Genomic DNA, 27,443 nt, shown 5'->3' on the forward strand with positions numbered 1-27,443 from the left:
GCTTCATGACAAAAGTGGAAAAAGGTTATAAAGCACATCATTGCAATGTTTCAAAAACTGTTTGCAAGAATGAATCCCTTCGTGCATGGCAAATATAGCAGCCATTCCTGGCTGGTACTGGTCCAAAAATAGCAACCAGGAGAATGAATAATAGCAAAGACAACAGGAGTATGTCTGCTCTTTATTTGAATGACATCACTGAATCTTAACATCCACCTGAATGATCAGACAGGATCTTGGCATTAGACAGTCAATACCTTGATGCCTCACCGAGGTGGTACACCTGACAACGCAGTATTTCCAATTATTTTATGGGATGTGGGCATTGCTGGCAAGGCTAGCATTGGCTGCCCAACTCTAATTGCCCTCAAGAAGCTGGTGGAGAGCCAACTTCTGGAACAGCTGCAGTTCATCTGGCGCAGGGTACATTGACAATGGCAATTTTTTAAAGTCATGATGGCATGTGGCTTAGGGGGGGGGGGGGGAAAAACTTATACATGGTGGCATTTCCAGGGTTCTTTTTTAAATAGATATACTATGTAAACATTAAAAGTACTCGACTGACCAGATTTCAAAGGCACAAAATGATTTTGCTTTGCCCAACCTGAAAACAATATGCAAGACAGAATCAGAAAAATGAATACACATGCTTTAAATAGCAAAAGCAAGACAGTTCTTCTAACTAATTGTATTTCTTTTATTTCTTGGCTCTCAAAGCTGAGACACCAACTGCTCTTTTGCATTTCATCCAAAACATTGCACTGCCAGTCATTGCACAATGCAGATCAGTGTGATGGCTGCATGCCATTTTCAACTATACGAGGGCAGTACAGGATTTAATTTATTAGGTCTTGGCAAACAAGTGAGTGGAGCTTGTACAGCATTAGGAAAAGCCCCCATGAGAAAAATGCACACAGAAGACACGCTCCAGAAACAGGCCAATCCAGTTTAGTGGAATTGCCCTCTTGACCATGAGGATTCTTCAAAGTCATTCCAGTTAGGACTTAACCCTGCTGAGTGTCACATTTGCCCCACAGTTATAATATTCCTTCATTCGTACACAAGTGTGAATCATGGAAAAAGAAATTACCTACAGGTCTCATTGACTTTGAACAGTCTCTAGTTTGATTTAATGTACAAGCCCTCCAAAAAATGTGTTAAGCGCTTCAGCTCCACAACCAGGATCAGACAACCTAGTTTAGCTGGCAGAACAGGTCTCAAGAAAGCCAAATGAAGTGCCAATGATAATAATGTTTCGGTGGTAGCCTGAACCGGAACGGAAAAGGCCCAGGCAACCACGTCAATCAGTAAATAATGGTCGGATGGGTGTCAAGTTTGGATTTTATAATTTCTAAAATCTTGTTTTGAGGAAAAGAAAGCAGAAATCAGTGTCTCAAGAGGGGGCTACAGGGAGAGAGGTTAAATAACCAATTTAAATATAACCTACCAGTAGGCCTGTGTTATCCTCACAGTGGCTCAAGTTATCCTAACAATAAATTTAAATCTGAAATCACACAGGATAGACTTTCTTCAATGCATGCCGTCTGGCTCCAAAAGACCATCTTCAATGCATGCAGTCTGGCTCCAAAAGACCATCTCTCAGGTCTCCCTTCTTAAATCCAATGGTGCCAGCCAACTGTGTTTTAACAACTAGCTCTCATGCACATTGGAAAATATTGGCCTGGATCTTGTGGCCAGTGGAAGAGAAGAGACCTACACTGCTGACTGCATTTAAAATTACATTCTTGCTTTGTTCATAGGCTACAACAGTACTTCTCTCCCTGCTGGAACATGAATACACCAGAGAGAGGCCTAGTGACAAGGCACCCCCTGCTGGAGCATGAATACACCAGTGAGGGGTCTAGTGACAAGGCACATCTCCAGCAAAGCAATGCCTCCTTTTGACATCACACAAAGTGAAGACACCCCCTTTGAGTCTGCCTTCAGCTCAATGATAACTGCTCTTAATCATTTTAAATGTTTCCTTTATTCTACTTTCAGTTCTAGCTGCCCTCCCAGCAGCCCAGATAGTGCTCACCACCAGCACGCTCATTTCCTACCCAACTCTTCTTCGACAATGACAGGATGGACAAGATGAGCGTGGAGCAGAGCCAGGAGTGGGAATGCTTTGACACGTCTCCTGGCTTCATGGGCTGTGCTCCTAGCAGCAGCCCTAAATAAATATCGAGGCAAGTACCAGGCAAACAGCCCAAGTCTCCACACTAACAAGTCCAGGCAAGACCATCAGTATGCACTCCCCAAGAGCCCATTCTAGCAAACCACAATGTCTGGATTCAATCACAATTCAGCTTCCCAGAAGCTGCGCCTCCACTGCAACCCCCAATAGCCGCAAATAACTCAATCGCCACCATTGGGGCTGCAAGATCCAGGCCATTAGGTAAATAAATGGACTTGCTGACTTTAATAACACTGAAACCTGCATCAGAGGCAGCAAAAAAATTAATTAATTAAATAAATAAAGTAAACCACCCCTTCAGATCTTCTCCTTTGGCTCAGCACCCTGGTGGTCTTTTTTAACCTCAAGTACCAGAAGATTTATTTCAAATTTTTTAAAGCGGTTATATAAATACATAGTATGGTGGAGTAATTTTTTTTTATTTTTTAAATTAGTTCTTGGGATGTGGGCGTCGCTGGCTGGACCAGCATTTGTTGCCCATCCCTAATTGCCCTTGAACGGAGTGGCTTGCTAGACCATTTCAGCGGAGGGTTGTTAAGAGTTAACCGCATCGCTGTGTGGGTCCGGAGTCACATGTCGGCCAGAGCGGGTAAGGACCTCAGATTTCCTTCCCTAAAAAGGACATTAGTGATGGGTTTTTATGACAATCGGCAATGGTTTCATGGTCATTTGACTTCGAATTCCAGATTTAATTCAAATTTTACCATCTGCCATGGTGAGATTCGAACCTGGGACCCCAGAGAATTACCCTGGGTCTCTGGAGTCTAGTGACAATACCACTACGCCACCGCTTCTCCAAAACCAAAAAAAAAAGTGTTAAAAATTTTAATCCTTTACAACAGACAATTTACTTACTTATCCCCTGAATATTAGCAAGCAATGACAACTCTTCTATGTGGCACTTGCAAAGCATATTTAGTAACGGACCTTTTTGTTGAGTTTCAGCCAGGTAGAGAAGCCCTTTGTATCTTGATACTGAAGTCCAAAGAACCAGACCTCACGAAGCCCAATGGTCTTCACGACCTAAGGAAGAACACAAACAGGGGCATCAGAGTAAGAGAGAAAAAAATCTATTCAACACAAGTGTAAAGAAGGCATTTTTTTCCCCCAAGTACAAAAAAGGAAACTTGGGCAATAGCGGATATTGAATAGCACTGCATTGAATGTTTGTTGCAGTTTTGGGATGGGCGTGGTGGTGGGACTGAGGGATAGCATTGCAGGGACAGAAAACCACCTAAAGCTATTTTGGTTCATTTTAAACAGATCATAAAAATAAAAAAAATCAACATATAGAATCCCCACAGTGCAGAAGGCGGCCATTTGTCCCATTGAGTCTGCACCGACCCTCCAAATGGGCACTCCACCCAGGCCCACAACCCTGTAACCCAACCTCCACATCTTTGGACACTAAGGGGCAATTTAGCATGGGCATTCCATCCTAACTTGCACCTCTTTGGAGTGTGGGAGAAAATCACAGCACCCGTAGGAAACCTACGCAGACACGGGGAGAACGTACAAACTCCAGGCAGAGTGGCCCACGGCTGGCATCAAACCCAGGTTTCTGGCACTGTGAGGCAGCAGTGCTACCCACTGTGGTACTGTGCACCCACCAGGTAGCTCATTCAAGATGGCAGCATTTCTTTCGACTGGTGTCACGCCCAGCTAAATTAAAAACTTGGGAAAGTCGCAAGCGTTTTGCTTATTGTGATGCTGAAATCTAAACTGTACACACACGTCACATTTAAAACTGATATTTCACAAAATATTAATGAGTGCTGGATTAAGTGTTGAAAATATCTGATCTCCATTTAGATCATGTAATTTACTTTTACCTTAAATTTAAACATGCGTAAAAATGGCAAACAAACTAATTCTGCATCAAATGTTCTCCCCGTTTGCACAGGGGTTTAGTAAAACTACTACCAGCACAACCTGCTCAACTTTCATGAGATTGACTCCAGAGATAAGGCATTATGCATTGAACAGTCGTGGCCTATACTCGAGTTTAGAAGAATGAGAGGAGATCTAATTGAGGTAGACAAGATGATAAAGAGAATGACAAATTAGACAGAAAGGATACTTCCTCTGGTGGTGCAATCTAAAAGAGGAAGCCATCATTTTAGGATAAGGGGTGACGGATTTAAAACAGACGAGTAGAAATTACTTCTTTCAAGGATGGTGAATTTGTGAAATTCACTACCCGAGTACGGTAAATGCCAGGATGAGTGTAAATTTGACAGATTTTTAATTAGTAATGGGTTGGAGCGATAGAGAATGGGCAGGAAAGTAGAGTTCAAGTCAAGACGACATCAGCCATGATCTTATTGAATGGTGGAGCAGGCTTGAGGGGTTGAATTGCCTACAACTAGTTCTCACAAAGGAATACATGCTAACAGGAGTTCCACGGTCTTTCACTTCTCTTGTTGAATGCACCCAGAAATGCACATGGCTGAGGCACAGATTACTCACACAATCTAAAAAGTTATGGAATATTGGATGTAAGGAAATTGTAATTTTTAAATGTAGGACAGGCACGAGAAAAGGTTGGTTTTGATAGCTTTAATCTTGGAGTTGCAGATCGAAAGGGGAACTCAAGTGTGTTACCGGAATGGCGGCGAGAGGTATTCACACCTAGGATTATAGTGGCCTCTTGGAATACCTCAATGAGAGGCATATCTTGGGCAAGGACACCAGCTTCTTCCAGGCTGCTGCCCGATCACCAAGAAACACTCTCCTCCTCTCTACCCCTGCCCTATCTTGGGAGATAATTGGGGAAATTAAGGAAATCAGAGTGAATCAATGGAACCTGCGTCACACTTTGGTTTAGATCCAGGAGAATTGAACGAACCCTCAAAAACCTACCACATTTTAAACGGGATTTGTAGTTGACATTTTTGAAAATGGAACAGGAAATCAGAGTTTTGATTTAAATTAGAAATATTTACAAGATATATAATGCTAATTTAGTAGCAAGAACAAAAGTAATATTCCAAGTGTGAAATTGTGTGTCGTGGTCTTTTCGGTTAATAACTGATAACGTAATCTGCTGAAATCAAAGCGAGTTACACGGATAAGTGCAATAGGTTCAAAATTGTCCCCATCAATCCCTCCACCTTAACACCACCAAAAAAAACTGACCCTGCCCCGCCTTCAGATTTCTTTACAAATCGAAATCTGCAAAGCACTTAATTGTATGTAATGCAGTTTTATAGTACAAATATAAATTCATATGAAAAGTTGAAATGCTTCCCTGACTATTTCTTAAACATGTGCCTAATGTGCACAAATGATGACTGAATAAATTGGAGCTTAGAGATAGGTGATGCAAGATCGAAATCACCCCATCTTGTTTTCATGGTTTTGCTTTCAGACACAGCAATTCATTATTCTGCCATTAACACTTCACTCTGGACCAACGTGTGGTTTCTTTGCTACAACCATTACCACTTCCATTGCCTTTTGATCAAGAGGATCTTTTAATTATTTAATCAGCCAGACCTTCCCTTTTTGCACTTCCACCCTCTCAATGTTTCTTCAGAACTGAAGGGAGAGTCATTGAAACAGAGAATCCAGAGCAAAAGGAAGCCATTCGGCCCATCGAGTCCTCACCGACCCTCTGAAAGAGCACCCCGACTTAGAAACATGAACGCTATCGCCACAGATGCTACCATGCTTGCTGAGTATTTCAAGCACATTTTCACTAGTTTTCCAGCATTCACTTTTATTTTAGTGCACGCTTAGACCCAAATTGTTTTATACTAATTTATTGTTCAGATATATTAGAGTAAGATCCATTCGAGTTCAGCCCGGCACTTCAGATATAATTAGACTTATTCCATCCCCAAGATGTCCTAAAAAAAAGTTAAACGATAGTCAAACCAGTCTCGCCCAATCTGAAAATCTTCAAAGGTTACAGCCAAGAATAATGGGCAGATGCAAGTATTATAATAAAGTAAACCATGAGTTTAGTTATTCATTTACAAAGAGACAATGATCAATACAAACTCACAGATCCGTTCTTTCGTACACACAACCAGATTAAATAGATTAGAAAATGAAATGACAGACCATTCTTTTGTTCACAAATTAGAACACTGAAGAATTGCAAGAAGCATACGCAAATAATAGCGCCACAAATTCAGCTGAATCAATAGTGTTAGGAAATAAAGTCTAAACCACGAAAAATGCCATGCACCGGTATACAAAGTGTATTGCTATGTTATCTAAATAAACAATTCATCATGGTGTACCAAATGCTTGTTTGGCCATGGTTTGTTTCACCATTGACAGCTACAAGATTTGTGACCTAGTGTTATACAGTCTAATAAAAACTCGACAGACACATTGATATATTTGAAAGGGTAGAAATCAAAAAACTAAACTGCAAGACTTTTCACTGTTTCAAATGTTTAAAGATTCACTGTACAATTAGAAAGTGTACACCCATGTTACTGACATTTTTGCTAACAGATTACCAAGTTGAGATGTGCCTTTAATAAAAAGAAAAAGGGACAAAATACACAGGAAGTTTGTAGAATGGCCAAGAAATTAAGGGAAAAATACATTTTAATATCGACCAGTGTGAGACAAAAGAATAATGGAGTCACCTGGCTCAATAGCAAGGAGTTTGAATGGGAGGTGAAAACAGAGACCTGGGGTACAGATATTAAAAATCATTTAAAAATGTAGCAACACAGGTTAATGAGGACACAGAAAAAACAAACAAGTAAGTGTTCATTTTAAAAGAGAAAGCATTGAAAAGCAGGAAAGTCGTGCTTAAACTGGAACTTTATAACTCTGAAAAGCAGCCATACGAAACGTTAACCAATTTCTCTCCACAGATGCTGTGAGACATCCTGAGGTTTCTCAGCATTCTGTTTTTATTTAGATTTTGCTTTTCTCTTAATGAACCTTGGTTAGGCTACACTCACTGAATTTTAATCTCTGTATTATAAATAGTAAGAAGTCTTACAGCACCAGGTAAAGTCCAATAGGTTTGTTTTGAATCACTAGCTTATCGGAGCGCAGCTCCTTCATCATTCACCTGATGAAGGAGCTGTGCTCCGAAAGCTTGTGATTCAAAACAAACCTGTTGGACTTATAATGTGGTTTTGCAAGACTTCTTGCTGTGCCCATCCCAGTCCAACGCCAGCATCTCCACATCATATTATAAAGAGGACAGAGAGGTACTGGAGAGAGGGTGCAAGAATGATCTGGAGATTATTTAAACATTTTTTGGGACACTTACCGTCTCAATCCCAGCTTTCCCTCCTTGTATCACCTGCACTCAAAATTTTGCAATGAATATTTAATTGATGCTACCTGGTTTAAAATGGTGGCTGTAATCTCATCATCTTCGTGTCTGCCACCCATTGGGAATATTTCAGGTTTGGAACCCAACTCTGCACAGCACACCAGGCAGCTGCTCTTAAACAAAGCAAACCAACTGGAATCCCATCTTGACCAATTTGGAGGAATGGGGCCGGGGGGAGCAGGGTGCTATGCAAATAAGAAACCCAGCCATTTAAGAAAAAGGACAGATTTCAAATTAAAGGAATCACAAGGTGGGTCAGAAGGCTCACTGGCATTCTAGGCCTGTAGTGCCCACATGAATGGAGAGGGATGTGGGAAGGTTGAGCCCTGGTTCTCTTGCTCTTACTTGGGAGGCCTTGCTTGAAGGATGTGGGACTGTAGTGGTGAGCTCACCGAGAGGAAGAGGTGATATGCACATAGGCATAAAACTGTGCATAGTTGCACCAATGTATATAACAGTACCAATGTTAATGATCAATACATGTAGTGACAGTCATGACCTCCTGCCAGTAGATGGAACCAGACACCACATGGAGACATACATATACCGGGGGACGGACGACCCACAGGCACTTAGTAGCAGGACGGACAACGAGAGTCGCAGATCACCTTAGCTCCACAGTAAAAGACACAATTGGCTGTACGTAGAATTGCTGGTTACCTTTCTACGTATGAAGAATAAATACTTTTTTCACGCATGTTCCATGTGTGTCTCCATGATCAGGGGAGCCATAGACAAAAGAAGAGAACCACCATTTTAAACAAGCAGCTGCAGATAGACGTGGCTAAGAAAGTAAGCAGCAGGACTGTGATCCCTCCACCCTGGAAACAGCACATCAAGAGGGCATGACAGGTCAAGTGGCAAAATATTCTCAGGTGTCGAGGCTTACACCAACCTGCCCAGCATTCTTGGCATTGCACACCTCAGTTCAGCATACCTTGAAACTCCACTCATTCCTCTTTATGTAGACATCTTGCATCCCGATCGAAGCAGCCGAAACTCGCTTACCTGCAGCTCTCTCACACACGTGTCTCACGGTCACCTCAACAAATAGTGTCCTTCCCTCCTCTGCGCACAAAATTTACCAGTCCTCTCTGCTTCTCTCCTTAAAGAGAGCACGCAATTTGGCAATAGGAGAGGGAGACATAGGAGAGGGAGGTAGGCCTTCCAGGCAACAGGCACATTGCCAGTCACAGCACATGTTGATGTGGTCTATTTTGATCTTCACAGCACCGAGGACCAGGGTTTGATCCGGTCTGTGGTCCTCATGGCACCTAGGATTGATCGACCCCACTGCCCGTGTGGAGCTTTCACATTCTCCCCCTCTCTTCTCTTCCCCCCCCCCAACCCAAAAGATGCGCATGGTAAGTGGATTGGCACACTAAATTGCCCCTTAATTTGAGGGGAAAAAATAATTTAAAAATAAACAGGGTTCAAGGCTAGAAAATCCAGGAATCAGAGCAAAGGAGAGCATAATTGGCATAACTACTATTACCTCATGTACTTATTGGACAGATCAAAGGGAGTTCCCGCTCACCTTCAATGCCATTCCAAGGAATCCAGAAGGGAGTGCCATGTTGGAATGTTGCCATTATGGGACTTGTCCCCAAACCTGCCTCCAACAGCCTGAGAAAATACTGCCCTGTAATGTGATAGGGCAAGCATCACCCAGTTCACAGAAGCCACATATACCAAGAGGGTGTGACGCCAAATACGATCTGCAGAATTGTAAATGGCTACATAGAAGACTGGAGAGTGCAAAACTAGGCCAGTGGGGTAAATGTAGATAAAACACATTTCAATTTGTGCAGGAGACCAAAAGAAGAAGTCAAGGCCGGGATTCTCCGAAATCCCGGCCAAGTGTTGACACCGGAGTGGTGTACGCCGGCACCTACAGGCCCCCTGGCCCAGCAATTCACTGGTCTTCAGGGGGCTAGCACGGTGCCGGAGTACTGCGAGCTGCTCCGCCGCCAGGACGCCCTGCACCAGCGTGGTTGCCGTCTCCGCGGAGCAACATGTCGGGAACCTTACAGCGGGCCGCGCGGAAGGAGGTAGGCTCCCTGCCGATCGGAAGCCCCAGATAATGGGCCTGGACCCCGTGGAGGCCTCCCCCGGAGCCAGAACCCCCCCCCCAGGACGTCCATTGTGGCCGCGGGTCCGAACTCCCACCGGGTGGTACCAGGTGGAATCACGCCGGTGGGACTCGGCGGGGATTCGGCCTGTCGCCCGCAGAGATTCGCCGCAGGGGCCTATTCCAGCAGCCCCCGACCGACAGCACGGTTGGCGCCGAATCCCCGGAGAATCGCATCCCGGCGTGGCGGGAATGTCCCGCCCCCCCCGGCGATTCTCCGACCCGGCGCGGGCTCAGAGAATCCCGCCCCATAAAATCACAAATCCAACAGCGAAGAACATGCAACAGGTTACCACAAGGAGTAGGCTTGGGACAAATGGCATTGGTGTCCTGATGAGAAAGTTGGATAAAGGTGTGGAAGGAGATTCAAATGCAGCAAACACCAAACCAGTTGGGCCAAAAGAGCCAGTTTCTGTACTGCAGGTTTGGTGCACATCGACTGCAGATTTGGTGCACATCGCCAGTGTTCTTAGTACTGTACAAATCAAAATAACGAACAGTTCTTCTGCTTTTTATCTGGTTTCAGTGCAGAAGAAAGCCATTCAGCCCAGAGGCTGCACTCACACACCAAGAGAACCCTACCTCAGCTCACGCCCTCATCCTATCCCCATAACCCCACCTAACCTTTGAACACAAAGGGGCAATTAAGCATGCTCAATCCACCCAACGCGCACATCTTTGGACTGTGGGAGGAAACCGGAGCATGCGGAGAAAACCCACACAGACATGGGGAGAACGTGCAAATGCCACACAATCACCAACGGTCAGAAGCAAACCTGGTCCCTGGTGCTGTGAGGCAGCAGTGCTAACCACTGTGCCATCATGCCAGTACTGGTGTGTGTGTGTGGGGGGGGGGGATGGATTTTAAGTTACTAAAAAAAAAAAAAGAGAGACGCCACAAAGAATGCTGCTGGAAAGCTATAGGCCCCATTGCAGCACCGCCATTTTGCATTGGGTACACATTAGCTTTCGTAAGCTACCTTTTATAACAAAAGTCCTTCAACCGATTTCATTTTTAGAAATGCGATGGATCTTTGGAATCAGAAGAAAAAGTTGAGCTATTTACAAAAACAACACATCTCTTGTGGGGGGGGGGGGGGGAAAAGAAAGAGTGAATAAAAGCTTATTGAAATTACAATCTACACATTTCAGCTTGTACTTCATATTCAATGTTTTCTTGGTCTCCTTGCCTAACATTTACTATTCATCCCAGCTCTATAATTAACCAGCAACTTCATTCTTACTGAGGCCCAAGTCCCTCCAAGCTTTACATACTTCACAACTGGCATACCTGCAGGTTTCCATGCCTTCGTTAAGCTGCATGTTTGGTCAGCAACATGCCATACTTTTTTGATGGGCCCAAGTGGCCCATGTAATTTCACGTGCAGTGGAACGGACCAAAAGCACCTTTTTTGGTGTTTGGTGGATCTATTTGCCACTTTCCTGGTAACTAACCACCCAACAGCTCAATGGGTTGTTGGGTTGGCATGCTATAAGCTTTGGTAAGCCTCCTGTTCTTCCTCTGCCAACAAAAAGTAGGCAGCTTAAAAATGTTAAATTCATACTAGGATGCAGTTGCAATATTACAGGCCAGTTGAGTGAGGGAGGGGGCAGGGCAAGGAAGAGGCAACACCAATGTGCTGACATTTATTAGTCGCCCAAAAGGAAATGTTCACACATTATCTTAAAATGGTATTTACTTCCGATTTCAGATTCCACTCTAGACTCAAACATGTAAAGCATTAAATGTTCAAATTCAATAGAATGCAAATGGACATTAATAAAGTCTTGAACAGTGCAATCACATTGAGCCAATCAACCTCAGAATGGCAACTAAATTCACCATGCCCCCCCCCCCCACTTCTGCACCACAGATCATTACATTTGCACACCCACTAATGCTTGCTGTGCTCACACAAGGCATTGACTCATTGAGCAAACTAGAGGAACTGAAAAGTTAAAAAGTAACCAGTAAGAGTGTTACTCCAAAAAAAACATGGATCAAAAACACTGTCCCTTTTCTCTATAGGCTCGAAGGAGTTAATGAGCTGTGCTTTGAACAGTCAAGTCTCAGGCTTTTATTTACAACCTCATCATTCACACGGTTTCACGGCAATCTAATCAACGCCGAAATGCAATGATCTACACAAGCCTATCATCTCATTCAGACATAACACAAGAGACTGGAATGTCTGTGGCCACTTTGGCAGGACATTACTAATATTCTTGGCTGAGGTAGCCAAAATGTACAAGGCCATATATGGCCACATTCAATCTTTTGGGTTTACAGCACACCCCTGAGCATAGAGGCAGGAAATGGTTAGCTGCTGTGCATGAGGGGTACTTCTTGGTTTAGTCATCTAGACAGAAAGATGTAATGTCCCAAATGGTCTGTTAGGTATATGTTGATCTGGAGACCTGGCAACTTAATTCAACTTCAACAATCCAACACCCAGGTAACAATGGAGCAAAATTGCTCTTTTCATGCTGATGACAGTGCTGGCTTAAGAACTATGACCTGCAATATATTACATAGCATGCCCAGGCTTGTGTGAAATTCGAATAGAGTCAACCAACACAGTATATTCAGGTCACGGGTCTTTCTGCCATTTTGATAAGGAATCAGTAAATAAATTGTCACAAGTATTTCCCACAAGCTGGTTTCGTGACTTAGCTCATAACGGTCAATGCAAGAAATTTGAAAAAATATTATGAAATGAAAGATTTTGAAAGAAAATAGTATAAACTATTTTAACTAGTTTAAAGGACCCTCAAGTTGCCCCATTAATATAACGTTACCTCCTGAACTGAATCTACATTTGTGCCACCAGATGCTTGAAATCAGGTATTGTCAAACTCGGGGGCGCGACCCGCGGGTGGATGTTGGGAGGGTCGTGGAGCCATCCGTCGCGGCGCTCCCGATCGCGCAAATCCACGCGCAACAGCCGACTTTTAATAATGCTGGCTGCAAGCAGCCTTCAAAATGGCCAGGAACAGATAAAAAATATTCGCGGCCGCATTGCGCATGCGTGTCCGATCATCGATGCGCATGCACGCCGATGATCGGGCACACATGTACAGTACAGCCGCATTTTTTTTATATATATACGGTCGCAGCCTTTTTTTTCCCCCAAGTTCGGGGGACCAAAGGGACAAAGGGACCATTGGGGCCACAAACAATGTAAGAGAAAATGGTGGGTCGCGCAAGTCGGTTGGCGTGGGTCACGAAGGTCAGACGGTTGCTAAAAACGGGTCCCCGGGAAAAAAAGTTTGAAAAACACTGCAAGCAGGAACCGTATAAATATCTCAATTATATTTTATCTCGTGTCGCTTAGCCCAGGTGACATTTCTTTTTCTCTGAAACAGGATTTGGGGTGTGGTAAAGAATTTCCCATTGGGACTCTACTAAATAGTGCTTAAATGTTGCACCATGTTATTAAATAGAATCCATCTATTCCAGTATTAGGTTCACCGTGGGTAAACACTCCGCATGAACCAACTTATTCCACCACCCCTACCCCCGCCCTCTTAACTTCATATTAGCATTTAAACATAGGCTGAAGCCATCAACCCACACACGCCAGCTCAGGTTAAAAAGTGTGACACTATATGCAAAAGTAGAATTAAGGCACTCATCCTAGCAAAGTGATTCCTGCTTCAAGGAAAAAGGCTATTCAACCTTAAGCTTGGTCACACCCAACATTTTCTAGTTAGTGGTAATGTGGGAAGAATCCTAGGTATTTCTACTCCCCTACCACACAATGTCTAAACCAGGAGTGAGGTGCACCAGCTTTAGTATCCAATTACTATACCATCCTGGCCAAGATCAGCTAACTCAGCACCGAAACTAGAACCTTCATTCGGTGTGGCTTGTGACCATCTTCATTAGCTGGGCAATGAAGAGGAGCAAAACCAGTCACTAACACAGCTCTTAAACATCAATTATTGTTTACTTTGTAATGACTAAGAGGAGACATTTGCATTTCAATAATCATGACCAATTGATAACCAAAACCCAAAATAACTAGACAATCTCAGCAGGTCTGACGGCATCTGTGGAGGGAGAAGGAAGCTAACGTTTGGAGTCTGGATGGCTCTTTGTCAAAGCTGAAGTTAACTAGAAATAGGGTCAGATTTCTGCTGTTGTTGGCCCCGGGGGGTTGGGGGGGGGGGGTTAGAGAGAGAGAGCAGTGGGGCTGGAAAAGGTGCCAGCGATAGGTGGAGATTGACAAAGATGTTGTGGACAGAAAGACAAAGGGAATGAAAATGGGTGTGATTAAGGCCAAGAAGAGTGCTGATTGTGGCATATAAAAAGAGATTAGAATTTGTTAATGGACAACCTAGGACAAGGAACAGAAGATGGGCTCAAGTGAAATATATTGGGGTGAAGGTGGAGGAGAGAGTTTACAGTCGGAAGTTGTTGAAAATGTTCAGTCCGGAAGGCTGTAACATGCCTAAATCGGAGGGAGAGGGGCTGTTCCTCCAGTTTGTGCTGGGCTTCACCAAAACACTATAGTAGGCCCTGGGCAAATGAGGCCCAGGATGGACATGTGGACATGAGAGCAGAAGGGCGAGTTGAAATAGCAAGTGACAGGAAGGTCTGGATCCTGCTTACGGATGGACCTGAGGTGTTCTGCAATGCAGTCACCCAGTCTGTGTTTAGTCTCTCCATAGACCGCATTGGGACTAGGAAATGAGACCATAGACCAGATTGAAGGAGGTGCACGTGACGCACTGCCTCCTTTGGAAATAGTGTTTAGACCCTTGGGATGTGAGCAGGGAGGAAGGGGCTGGTGTTATACCTTCTGCGATTGCATGGTTAGTGAGAGTGAGAGTGAGAGGGGAGAGGAGCGAGGGTAGAGATACGGGAGATGGGTCAGAGACAGTTGAGAGCCCTGTCGACCACATTGGGTGGGAAACCATGATTAAGGAAGAATGAAGACTTGTCAGCAGCATGGTCTTAGAAAGTGGCATCATCAGACCAGATGCAACGGAGTTGAAGGAACAGGGAGAGTGGGAGTGATTGATTGATTTGTCACATGTTCCCAAGTGCAGTGAAAAGTATTTTTATGTGGCCAAGGGAATTTTCACAGTAAACAAAAAGAATAATCGATAACGTACATTGACAAATAAGGAATTGGTTACAGTGTGGAACAAGGCAAATACGACATGAGCGAGAGCAGCATAGGGTGCTGTGAATAGTGTCTTACAAGGGATGGACTCCTTACAGGAGGTGTAGAAATTGTTGAGCGAGCGGACAAGTTCAGCCAGACAGAGGAGTATGGTGGTGGATGGGGATTATTCAGGCCTCTGTTGGGAGAGTGGAGCGCCGTCAGACCATCCTGGTGGGGAATGGAGGTATATAGAGGAATTGAGAATCCATGGTAAAGAGGGGGGGGGGGGGGGGGGGGGGGGGGGAAGAATTAGAAGTTCTTGTCTCATGTAGGGCATCAGAGGAATCCCGAATGTAGGTGGGAAGGGACTGAACGAGAGGGAAGAATATAGAGTCATGATAGGAAGAAATTAGTTTGGTGGGGCAGGAACAGGCTGACACGATGGGCTAACTGGGACAGTCTGGTTTGTGGATTTTGGGAAGGGGGTAGAAGCGGGTTGTCCGGGGTTGCGAGATTATGAGGTTGGAAGCTGTGGAGGGAGGATCTCTAGAGGAATGGAGGTCAGTGACAGCCCTGGAAACAATGGCTTGAAGCTTGCTGGTGGGGGTCATGGTCCATGGTGAGGGAGGAGGAAGTGTCCGAGAGTTGGTGTTCAGCCTCTGCGAGGTAGAGGTCAGTATGTCAGACAGCCCCACCGTTGTCAGCTGGTTTGACGACAAAGTCAGGGTTGAACTGAGCGAGTGCAGCACGCTCAGAAAGCAACAGAGATCAGAGAAGCAGAGAAACGGAGACGATCAATGTCACGCCGACAGTTCTGAATGGTCACGCTGACAGTTCTGAATGAAAAGATCAAGAGCAAACAGTCACCCAGAGTGGGAATCGAACCTGTGTCCTTGGCAGTGACAACCACTGTGCCACTTTTTTTATACCCTTTGATAACCACTGTCTGTGACAATTTTGTCTTTTTTTAAAGCATGTTTTTGGAGCAGTTGACACAGTCATGGAGGAAATAAATGCTGAGAAATTAGGTACACTGCACAATTCAAATTTAGTTTGCAGGGCCCCAGGCTTGAACAGAGAAAAAAACAATAGAGTACAACTGTTAGGTTCAGCGGGGGAGTAAAATAGGCAGCATGATTAGGTGCTAACCTTTATTTTCCTTTGAAGCTAACCCGAAATTGCTCACTTATGCCCCTTCCACTGTTAAAGGCTTGTTGCATTAAGCCCAAACTGAGGCTTCTTGGAGGCGGATACATTCAAAAGGAAAGAAAGTGAACACATTAAAAGGACAAGAGAGGCAGTGCTGTAGTGGTATCGCCACTGGACAAGTAATCCAGAGACCCAGGTTTGAATTCCACCTTGGCAGATGGTGGAATTTGAATTCAATAAAAATCTAAATTTTCAAAGTCTAATGACAATTAAGCCATTGCTGGTTTGTTCATAAAACCCCATCCAGTTCAAGGGCAATTAGGGATTAACAGTTGCTGGCCTTGCCAGCGATGCCCCCATCCTTTGAAAGAATAAATTTAAAGAAGATGTTACAGTGAAACAAGTCATTTTCTTTAAACTCCTTTCAAAAGGTTAAACATGTCAGTGACCATGGGGGCAGGGGAGACAACAACAAAGTTAAATCATTGTCACTTGCATTGCTGGTTCAGTGGTAGAATTCCCACCTGCCACATGGGAGGCCTGGGTTCGATTCCCGGACAATGAAAGGCAACTTTGGAGTTTACACATTCTCCCAGTGTGAGTTTCCTCCTGGTGCTCCAGTTTCCTGTTTCCTCCCACAGTCCAAAGATGTTCAGGTTTGGTGGCCATGCTAAATTTCCCCTTGGCGTTATGGGGATTGGGGGAGGAAAAACAGAGAACCAGCCAATTACCCGGAGGTCCGAATCAAACCTGGGTCCCTGGAGCGGTGAGGCAGTAGTGCTAACCAGTGTGCCGCCCGTGAAGAAAGGGTGGATATAGCATCAGGAGCAGAGGAAAATGCACAAGAGCTACTAACAAAATGAAGGCTTGAGGGAGGGTGCAGAGAAGATTTGAAAGAATGGTTCCAGGAATGAGACTTGGCTGGGGCTGTTTGCCTTGAAGGGTGTGCCTTGAAGGGTGAGAGGGTTGAAGAGTAGATGGAAAATAAATTGGTCGAAGTGTTTAGAACCAGAGGCGACAAATTTAAAATGATTAGCAAAAAACCCAAGATGGCGTGAGGAAAAACCTGCTTCAAAACACAGCAAGTAGTTGCAACTTGGGTGCACTACTCAGAGTATGAGGCATTCAAAAGGAAATTGGATAAGCATCAAAAAAAAAAAGTGCTACAGCGAAAAGACCAGGGGAGTAGCACAAATGACTCCTGCCGAGAGACAGTACAGGCCAATTACACCAGCTTTCTCACGCCACAAAACATGTATTAAACTATCTATCCACTTCCTTCTCAAATGTACTAACTAATACAGTTACCCTGAGCAGCCTGTGCAATACTCGTCAAAATTTCCAACAAAGAGACAGACAACTTCAGCAGCAAGAGCATTTCTGCAATAGAACAGCTTGTAAACTTATTTGCATGAGATCAAGAATTAGTCCGTTACTCTGCGTACAGTCCCAAGTGTACAGGAAGTTCTCACATCCGGCCCTTGACTGAAGCACAGGGCAGGAAAGAAACCCCATTGCTGGCTTAATCGCCTTCTACATTGTCATAGCATGCTGCAGCATTGTATCCGATTGAGTGCTGTATCCACAGGCTGCTGAAATGCCTCAAGGGTTATTTGACAAGCTTTTTAAAAATGAAAATAAAATGGCAAGCATGAAAATTGGCAGAGCAGATCATTAAAATTGTGCTGGCACCATGACTTGGGGGACACGTGACTTGGGGGATGTCAACTCTCAAGAAGAACAACCACCAATGAAGCTAGCTAATATAACTTTAGCACCTTTTACAAAACCCATGGCATGATAAAGATGCAAAGAAAGAATGCGGTCGCAATTTAATGTCTCAAAAGAGTTGTGGTCTGCTCAATGGCAAGAAATGCAGACCATGGGCTGCAGTCATTTTACCTATACGTTCTGCAGATGGAAATTGCGCTGCAACAAGTATCTCACTCATAATTCAGGTCACTAGCCTTACCCAATACTGGCTACATAAAAAAAAACATCTGGAAACTCTCCAAACAAGTTATGAACATTAAAAATCTTCTCCTCAGGATCTTGTACATATCCATACATGACCCAACATAATTCCTAATGATCAACATACCTCACCTCTGCTCCCCGCTCCCTCTGTAAAAAAGAAACTCGGAAGTACGATCTAAAATGTTAAAAATAATCAAGGTCTCTTTAGGTACCACTTTGCAATCAAATAATGCCCGGCTTACCAAGCACACCGGCTTCACAAGAAGAGGAGATGTTTTACATTTAACATAGCCCTATTATGACTTCCGGTGATGTCATGTGGGAGCTGACGAAAGGTGGCTCCTGCTAGGGTCCTCGTTTATTTTACCTCTTTTGCCCATAGTTTGGGAGATTTTTGTTTACACCCAGCTGGCCGAACTGGGTAAGGGCTAGTCAACGGAGCCATGTCAAATATTTTATCCAAAAAAACTCACTGGAAAGAAACCCCAGACTGGTAGTCTGGTGAGGAAGGAAATCGGAGGGAGAGATGATGGAGGGGGTGGCCACGCCCATCACGGTAGACACACTAGCTGTGGTGATGGCACAGGAACTAGAGAAATGTTTGGGATGCAGATGGACAGAGTTGGATTGGCATGGAAAAGAGTCTTTCAAAAAATTGAGGCGACATTGGACCCGATCAGAGAGCAGCTGGGTAAGACGCCGAAGGCTGTGAAAGGGCACGGCAAAATGCTGAAGTTCACGGACGCTTTATCGAGGCGCGAGTGGCAGTTCACCTCTCTGGAAGCAGAGATACTGCCCGTGGAGAGCAACAAAGGCCTGAAGGCAAAAGTTAAGGACTTGGAAAACAGGTTGAGGCAATGGAATTTCAGGATGGTGGGGTTGCCGGAGCCGGTGGAGACCTCCAGGTCAACCAAGTCAACCATAGATAAAGAGACGAGTCACTCCCGACAAGGCTGATCACCTTGTGTGGGGCCTATGAAAATTCAAAAGTGTTTGGAGGCTGATGTGGTCTTGTTACAGGAGACCCATTTGAGAGGGCAGGACCAGACTAGGCTCTGAAGGCCTGGGTGAGCCAGGTTATTTTTTCCAGCTTTGATAGCAGGCCAATTTTAATCAATAAGAGGATCCACTTCCAGGCAGGAAGGTTTTGGCTGATCAGAGGGGCACATTGGAAGGAAAGTCTCAGTAAGTGTGTATACGAGAGTGTGTTTATGCACCCCAGCAGTGGAGTTTGTGTTTTTTATCCCCCGGTGTACTCAAGGATAAGGCTTTCATCACGGATGGGACTCTTCACTGTTGCATATTCTGCCTTTTTCACCCAGAGGAGGTTATTTCTGACCATGCTCCCCACTTGGTAGACAGGTGTTAGAGGCTGGCCGGACACATGGGGTGGAGGGCTGTCGCATTAGGGGGGAGATCATATCATTTAAGGTACACATGGACAGGGAGACTAGGAACGAGTGCCAGAAGTTTGTTGTTGAGGTCATGGGAGTGGACCATAGGTATGCGAGCGAGTATTTTTTGTTGATTTGTTCAGCACTTTGGAGAAGGGAGCCGGGCTAGGGATACTACCTTTCCGCCTAGCTGGGTTGAGATTTTGGTGTATGGGAGTTCCAGTGACACGAGATTGGGCTCGGCAATTTGAATTATACTAGCCCTGTGAGCACGGTCAAAGTTGACCTGCAAAGCTGGGACAGCTTCCCATTGTCCTTGGCAGACATGGCTCACTCAATCAAGATGAATATCTTGCTAAGATTCTTATTTCTATTTCGGTGTCCTCTTCTACCAAAGTCCTTTTTCCAGGGATTGGGTGGCTTATATTATGCTTCATATGGGCAGGAAATGCGTTGTCAAATCTGATATTTTATTATTGGGCTGCTATTGCAGAGAAGATGTGGGGACCCAGAGTCTTACTGGGTGCGCATGGAGTCTGGGTTATGAAGATGGTCCAGTTTGGGGGGCACAGCTTCCCTTCCATTTCCTCCGACAAACCCGGCGGTCATCTCCACTTAAAAGTAAGGAGGTAACACAAGTGAACATTTCAAGGGGCAAGGGTCAAGGCTGGCCCTACCCGTGTTAGCCACCTGTTCACACCAGCAAGGTTAGATGCTACGTTTGGGGTGTGGGAGGGGAAAGGGCTACAGAGAGTGTATGATCTATTCCTGGAGGGGTGGTTGGCAGCCTGGAAGAATTGAAAGAGATTCGGACATGTTTAGGTACTTCCAAATACAAAACTTTGCTAAACAGATGTTCCCACCATTCCTGGTGGTGCCACCATCTTCCATGCTGGACGGGATCCATTCCTGTTCGGGGTCGCAAGAGGGTAGTATGTCGGGCATGTATGGACAGATTTTGGGGGAGGATTCGGTCTCGGTAATTGGGGTGAAGGTTAAATGGGAGGAGGAGCTGGGGTCTATATCGGAGGAAGAGGTGTGGAGTGAGGCACTTCATAGGTTGAACGCCACGTTATCGTGTCTGAGGCGGAGCCAGCTTGGGTTTCGGGCGCACCTTACTTGCAGGGGTTGAGAGTAGGCGTGAGCGCTGTTTGAGGCTGCCCATTATTTATACACATGTTCTGGTCCTGTCCCAAGCTGATGGGTTTTTGGGTCTCCTGTCTCAGCACCAAGTCGACAATCCTGAACATTGAGCTGCAGACCTATCCTTTAACAGCAATGTTTAGGGTTTTGGATGTGCCGGAGCTGTATACGAGTGCAGGGGCAGGTATCCTTGCCTTCATCTCATTGCTGGCTGCTTGGATGAGAGTCTTGTTGAGTTGGAGGGTGGGTGATGCCACCTAGTGCCTCTACGTGGCTAGGGGACCTGGGGAGTTTTTGCACCTCGAGAAGGTCAAATATACAGTGAGGGAGTCAAATGAAGTGTTCTACCGGAGATGGCAACCGTTACTATATCTCAAGGAATTGGTCACTTTTAGTTGCTTTGGGGGTGGGGGGTTACGCAGATTAGTTGATTGTTCCTTTTGGTTTACAGTTGCTGTTATTGTTTGTATTTCAGTATAAAATGACAAAAGTTTAAATATAGCCTATTATTTGTGAAATCCTGACAATACAGGATTGTCTGAAGAAAAAGTAAATGCCCTTCTACGAACACGGAGACAAGGCTGGCTGCCTATTGGCTCACTAGCTGAGAAGGCAGGCAGCCATAAGGGAAATAGCGCAGGTAAAGGATAGCAGAGGTAGACTGGTAACAGAACCAAAGGAGGTCAATCGGGCATTTGAGACCTTCTACCAGGGACTGTACACCTCCGAGCCCCCCAACGGGGACGCGGGGATGAAACTGTTCCTAGACGGACTGGATCTACCAGTTGGATTGGATTTGTTTATTGTCACGTGTACAGAGGTACAGTGAAAAGTATTTTTCTGCGAGCTGCTCAACAGATCATTAAGTACATGAGAAGAAAGGGGAATAAAAGAAAATACATAATGGGGCAACAAAACATATACAATGTAACTACATAAGCACTGGCATCGGATGAAGCATACAGGGTGTAGTGTTAATAAAGTCAGTCCATAAGAGGGTCATTTAGGAGTCTGGTGACAGTGGGAAAGAAGCTGTTTGAGTCTGTTCGTGCGTGTTCTCAGACTTCTGTATCTCCTGCCCGATTTGAAGAAGTTGAAGAGTGAGTAAGTCGGGTGGGAGGGATATTTGATTATGCTGCCCACTTTCCCAAGGCAGCAGGAGGTGTAGATGGAGTCAATGGATGGGAGGCAGGTTTGTGTGATGGACTGGGCGGTGTTCACGACTCTCTGAAGTTTCTTGCGGTCCTGGGCCGAGCAGATGTTCAGTTGTGGGGGAAGACAGGTGGGCGGAGCTGGAAGCACCAATAGACCTGGGAGAAATCATGGAGAGCATCAGCTCCATGCAGGCGGGGAAGGCACCGGGACCCGATGGGTTTCCGGCAGACTTCTACAAAAAATTTGCACCAGTCCTGGCCCCACACCTAAGGGACATGTTCGCGGACTCACTGGCAAGGGGCACCCTGTCCCCAACGCTAGCGCAGGCCACAATTTCACGGATAACCAAAAAAAGATAAAGACCTGACGGAATGCGGATCACACAGACCCATTTCACTGCTGAACGTGGATGCAAAAATACTCGCAAAAGGTTCTGGCCAAGAGGCTGGAGGGCTGTGTACCAGAGGTGGTCGCAGAGGACCAAACGGGCTTTGTCAAGGGTAGGCAGCTCACAGCGAACATCAGGCGGCTGCCGAACGTAATAATGACCCACTCTGGGAAGAGAACACCAGAGGCGATCGTCTCCCTGGACGCAGAAAAGGCCTTCGACAGAGTCGAATGGAAATACCTCCTCGAGGTACTGGAACGGTTTGGGCTAGGAGCGGGGTTCACCGAGAATCCCAAAATGGACACTGCAAAGAAGGAAAATCAAAGGGCTTGGCCTTACCAAACCTACAATACTACCACTGGGCAGCAACGGCAGAAGGAGTGAGGGGATGGGTACAAGAACCTGACATAGATTGGGTACAAATGGACGAGGCATCCTGTAAAGGAACGACCCTCCGGGCCCTGGCTACAGCAGCACTCCCATCACCCTCAACAAGATACACAACAAACCCAGTGGTAGCGGCCACGCTGAGAACATGGACCCAGCTCAGACAACACTTCGGGATAACTAAAATGTCCCCCATGGCCCCCATCTGTGGCAATCACAGATTCACCCCAGCCATGCTAGATACCACCTTCAAAAGATGGAGGCGGGACGGGGGCACATTGACGGTCAGGGACTTCTACGTAGGGCACAGACTGGCGACACTAGACAAACTGACGAGGAAGTGGAGGCTAGCAAAAGGACAGGAAATGAGACGCCTCCAAATAAAACACTTCCTCCGCAAAGAGACAGTGGGGTACCCTGGGGCCCCAGAAAGCACACTACTAGAGGACCTGATAGGCACAAGCAACGAGGAGGGGGGGCTATGTGGGAAAATATACGTACAGCTACTGGACAGAGCCCAGGCAAAAATGGGAGGACGAACTGGGGACAAGATGTAGGATGGGGACTCTGGAGCGAAGCACTGAGCAGGGTGAACTCCACCTCCTCCTGCACAAGGCTAAGCCTAATGCAGCTCAAAGTGGTGCACAGAGTGCACCTGACCAGAACCCAAATGAGCAGGTTCTTCCCGGAGGTGGAGGACAAATGTGAGCGGTGCCAGAGGGGCCCGGCCAACCACACCCACATGTTTTGGGCTTGCCCCAAGCTTGCTGGGTTCTGGACAGCCTTCTCCGAGGCAATGTCCAAGGTTGTGAGGGTGAAGCCATGTCCAATAGTGGCAATCTTCGGGGTATCAGAGCAGCCAGAGTTACACATGGGGAAGGGGGCCAACGCCCTTGCTTTCGCTTCCCTAATCGCACGCCGGAGAATCCTGCTCGGCTGGCGATTGGCAGCACCACCCACAGCTGCAGACTGGCTCGCTGACCTCTCGGAATTTCTCCACCTGGAGAAGATTAAGTACGCCACCCGAGGGTCAGAGGAAGGCTTCCTGGATACTTGGGGGCAGTTTGTCAGTCAGTTCGAAAATCTGTTCGAGGCCAACAACGAGGAGTAACCTAATAAGAATGGTTTTATCTTTTTTAATTAATTTTTTTATTACTAAACCGGGGGGGGGGGTAACCACAGACCGATCCAGAGGGCAATATATATATATATATATATATATATATATATACACATATACACACACAACCATTTATAAATATGAGAAATGCCAATAAAGAGATTTTTTTTTTTATAAAAGAAAAAGGAAATGCATGGAAGCAATTTAACAAAAGGACTGTTGTGGCACTATTTTGCTGTGGTACATCCCGTCAAGCATCATGTGGATCACAGTCTCCCATGAGGAGTTATATTCAGATAGAGTCATAGATGTTTACAGCATGAAAACAGACCCTTCGGCCCAACTTGTCCATGCCGCCAAGTCTTTAAACAACAAAGCTACCCCCAATTGCCCAAATTCCTCTATCCCCATCTTTTCCATATAACATGTCTAAATGCTTTTTAAAAGACAAAATTGTACCTGCCTCTACCAGCTCGTTCCAGACACTCCCCACCCTCTGGGGAAAAAATGACTCTCTTTCCCCCCTCACCTTAAACTTATACCCTCTAATTTTAGATTCCCCTACCTTTGGGAAAAGATGTTGACCTTATCTATGCCCCTCATTATTTTTTAGACCTCTACAAGATCACCACTAAGCCTCCTATGCTCCAGGGAAAAAAAGTCCCAGTCTATCCAGCCTCCCCTTATAACTCAAACCATCAAGTCCCGGTCGAATCCTAGTAAATCTTTTTCTAGTTTAATATATTTTTCATAATAGGGTGACCAGAACTGTACACAGTATTCCAAGTGTGGCCTTACTAATGTCCTCTACAACTTCAGCAAGACATCCCAACTCCTGTATTCAATGTTCTGACCGATGAAACCAAGCATGCCGACTTCCCTCCCAGTCCACCCGTGACCCCACTTTCAAGGAGCTATGAACCTGTACTCTTAAAGATCACTTTTTAAAAAAGATCATTCTTTTATTAAAGATGTGGTGGGGTGGTGCTTCAGCAGGAGATGCACATTTGAAGTACTGTCACATATCCTGGTTATTGCGTCAACACACTGAAGTATACATTAAAATTTCAAGTAATAATAAACTGCCGATTTCCCCAATCCGTAAACGTTCAGCTACAGAACCTGGGTGCAGCAGAGGGTCCCAGCTATTTAGGCGATTAGATGAAGCCAGTTGGAGTGATTTGGTTTATCATACCTGATCGAAGAGCTGCTTGCCAGTGGTGTTGGGTTGGATTGCAAACTCCAGCTCTGCGTCCATGGTGGTAACCCGAACATTGATCTGTTGAAATAAAAAAGAGACACTTCCATTAGATCTAAAATGAACAAGGTGAGCAATAAGTTAAAGGAAGCTGGACACAAATCTATTTCTTACTGACTTTCCTAAACCCAGTATGGTGTTAGAAAAAAATAATCTAATTTCAGCACAAGAAAAAGATCCCAAGATGGGAATAAATCCCAAGAGACCGACTTGCTGCGGTACAGTTACTGGGCAAAGACTCCAAACCAAAAAAACGGCTACACTCTGCATTTTCAAACTATGATCTCCAGGCATTTGGTGCTAGATTCAATGCTTCCGCACCGGCAGATTCGAAATAAAGCGGGAGACACCCCATATATTTCTGCAATTCATCAAGGCACCCCATGATGAATATATTCATGCACTAATTGAATGGCAGCTGACACTGTCCTCACTGTTCTTTTGAAAGTGTGTTCACAGTTGCAACATTAAAAAAAGGCTCTGGCTTTCTCCCATCGCAGGCGTCAGTATTCAGTCAATTCAATCCACTCCAATGAGACATCAGGAATAGCTGATGGCACTGATTATGGCAAAGGTTATGGGTCTTGGCAACTGTACTGAAGACTTCTGCTCCAGAACTAGCTGTGTTCCTAACCAAGCTGCTCCAATACAGCAGCAACGCTGGCTTCTGCTCAATGTGGAAAATTGCCCCGATGTCCACACAAGAAATAAACAGGACAAATCCAAACCAACCAATCCAAACCAACCAATTACTGCCCCATCAAACTACTCCCAATCGTAGGGGATGGAATGTTGCACCAACAATTCGAACAAACACCAGTTACTGAACAGCAAGCTGTGTGTGGATGCTCAGCTTGGGTTGCACCTCGTTACAGTCTGGATCCAAACATTGATTAAAAAACAAACAACAAAAGTAAATACTACAGAAGGTGGAAATCTGAAATAACAGCAGCATCTGAGGAGAGAAAACAGAGTTAATTGTTTCAAGTTGTGTAACTTCGGAGCTCTGAAGGGTCACACGGACTCAAAACATCAGCATCTATGGAGAGGGAGAAAGAGTCAACAGACCCGATGGATTAAAAACAGCTAAATGCCCAAGAAGAGGTGGTGACTGTGACTACACTTCATTAATACAGAATTTGACCAAATGTAATATCAAAGGTCCCATTAAATTTGATGAGGGATTAAATAGGAGAGAGGGAGGGGGGAGAGGGATTGGAGACATACCTATCATAAAAGGAAGATGTGTGTGGTTGTTACAAGCCATGTAAGCTCAGGAATGACTAGCCTCAAAATCAATTGCCTTCCAAGAAGTGAGGACATTCATTGATGATTGTACAATGTTCAGTATCATTCATGACTCCACAGATAGCTGGTGTCCAAATGCAGCAAGGCCTATACAACATTCAGGCTTGGGCTGATGTGTGATGCAAATGTTACTTGCCACTCAAGGGAGAATCTGACCATGCCCTTTGACATAAAATCACATATCACTGCTAGATCCTCCCACCACCACCACCATGGGGCATTACCATTGGCCAGGCATAGAACCGCACCAGCCATACAAATACTGTGACAAGGTCAGAGGCTGGGAATCATGCTACAAGTACCCCACCTCCTGATTCCCCAAAGTCCATCCAATTTGTACAACACAGAACTCTAATGTGGTGGAATACTCTTACTCACCTCGATAGGTGCAGCTCAAACACACAAGCAGCCCAGTATGCAGGACAAAGCAGCCTACTTATTAATATCCAATCTACCAACCTCCCCCTCCGCCACCAAGAGAGTGGCTGCTGTACCTCATGCAAAATGCACTGCAACAACTCGACCCAGCCTCCTTCGATAGCAACTTCAAATCATGAATGAAAGGGTAAGTGTGGCGGGTAGCAGATACACGGTAACACCACCAACACCTTAAAGTTCCCCTTCAAACCATATATCATCCTAGTTTGGAACTGTATCACATTTCCTTCACTGTAAGCAAACTCTTCATAACACCATTGTAGGTGTTCCTACACCAGCAGTTCAAGAAAATGGCACACCACCACCTTAAAGGGCAATTTGGGAAGAGCAATAAATGTTACTCTTGCCAGTGACTCTTGTAAGAGCTTGGAAGTAAACAAATTTAATAGGGGCCCCAAATTAGGGGTAGGAACAGCCAACTAGGTTTTTTTCACAGGCACAGCGATGGACAGACTTTAACCTTTTAACTGCAGCAAAAATATCCAAGTTGGCCTTCACTCTGTGCTGTAGAAATGCATTTCTAGATTAACCCTTGCAGGTCAATGAAGAGCAAAAATCTGGTGAGAAATCGGTAAGCGGTTCCCATCATTGGTCAGCTCCTTCCTCCAAGTTTAGTTAGTATAATCAACAGTCCTATTAAAGCCATGGCAATTTACACAGTGCAATTATCACAACATTTGGATTTTTCCTTAATTCTTCAATAAGATAGAGGCATCACTGGCCGGGCCAACAACGGCTGCCCATCCCCAATTGCCCTTGAACAGAGTGACTGGTTTGTCCATATCAAAAAGACAGTTAAGAATTAGCCACATTGTCCTGTGTCTGGAGTCAGGCCGCACCAGGCAAGGGTGAAGGGCAACCGATTTCCTTCCTCGAAAACGGGACATTAGTGAGCAAAATGGGTTTTTACCTAAATCTATGTTAATGGTCACTATTACAGACTAGTTTTCAATTCCAGATATCAATCAAG

General features: G+C 45.2%; 1 protein-coding gene across 1 annotated transcript in view; it reads right to left on the reverse strand.

Annotated features, from left to right (window-relative positions):
- The window catches only part of msna (moesin a), a 109,032-nt gene that overhangs the window by 23,456 nt on the left and 58,133 nt on the right, over window positions 1–27,443 (reverse strand). The window contains exons 2-3 of the mRNA XM_072505582.1: window positions 24,665–24,748; window positions 3,125–3,220 (exon numbers count right to left, since the gene is read on the reverse strand). Coding sequence (XP_072361683.1) covers window positions 3,125–3,220; window positions 24,665–24,748 — 180 coding nt within the window. The remainder of the gene's footprint in view (window positions 1–3,124; window positions 3,221–24,664; window positions 24,749–27,443) is intronic.

The sequence above is a fragment of the Scyliorhinus torazame genome, chromosome 5, assembly GCF_047496885.1.
Source record: "Scyliorhinus torazame isolate Kashiwa2021f chromosome 5, sScyTor2.1, whole genome shotgun sequence".
In the NCBI taxonomy this organism is placed as follows: Eukaryota; Metazoa; Chordata; class Chondrichthyes; order Carcharhiniformes; family Scyliorhinidae; genus Scyliorhinus; species Scyliorhinus torazame.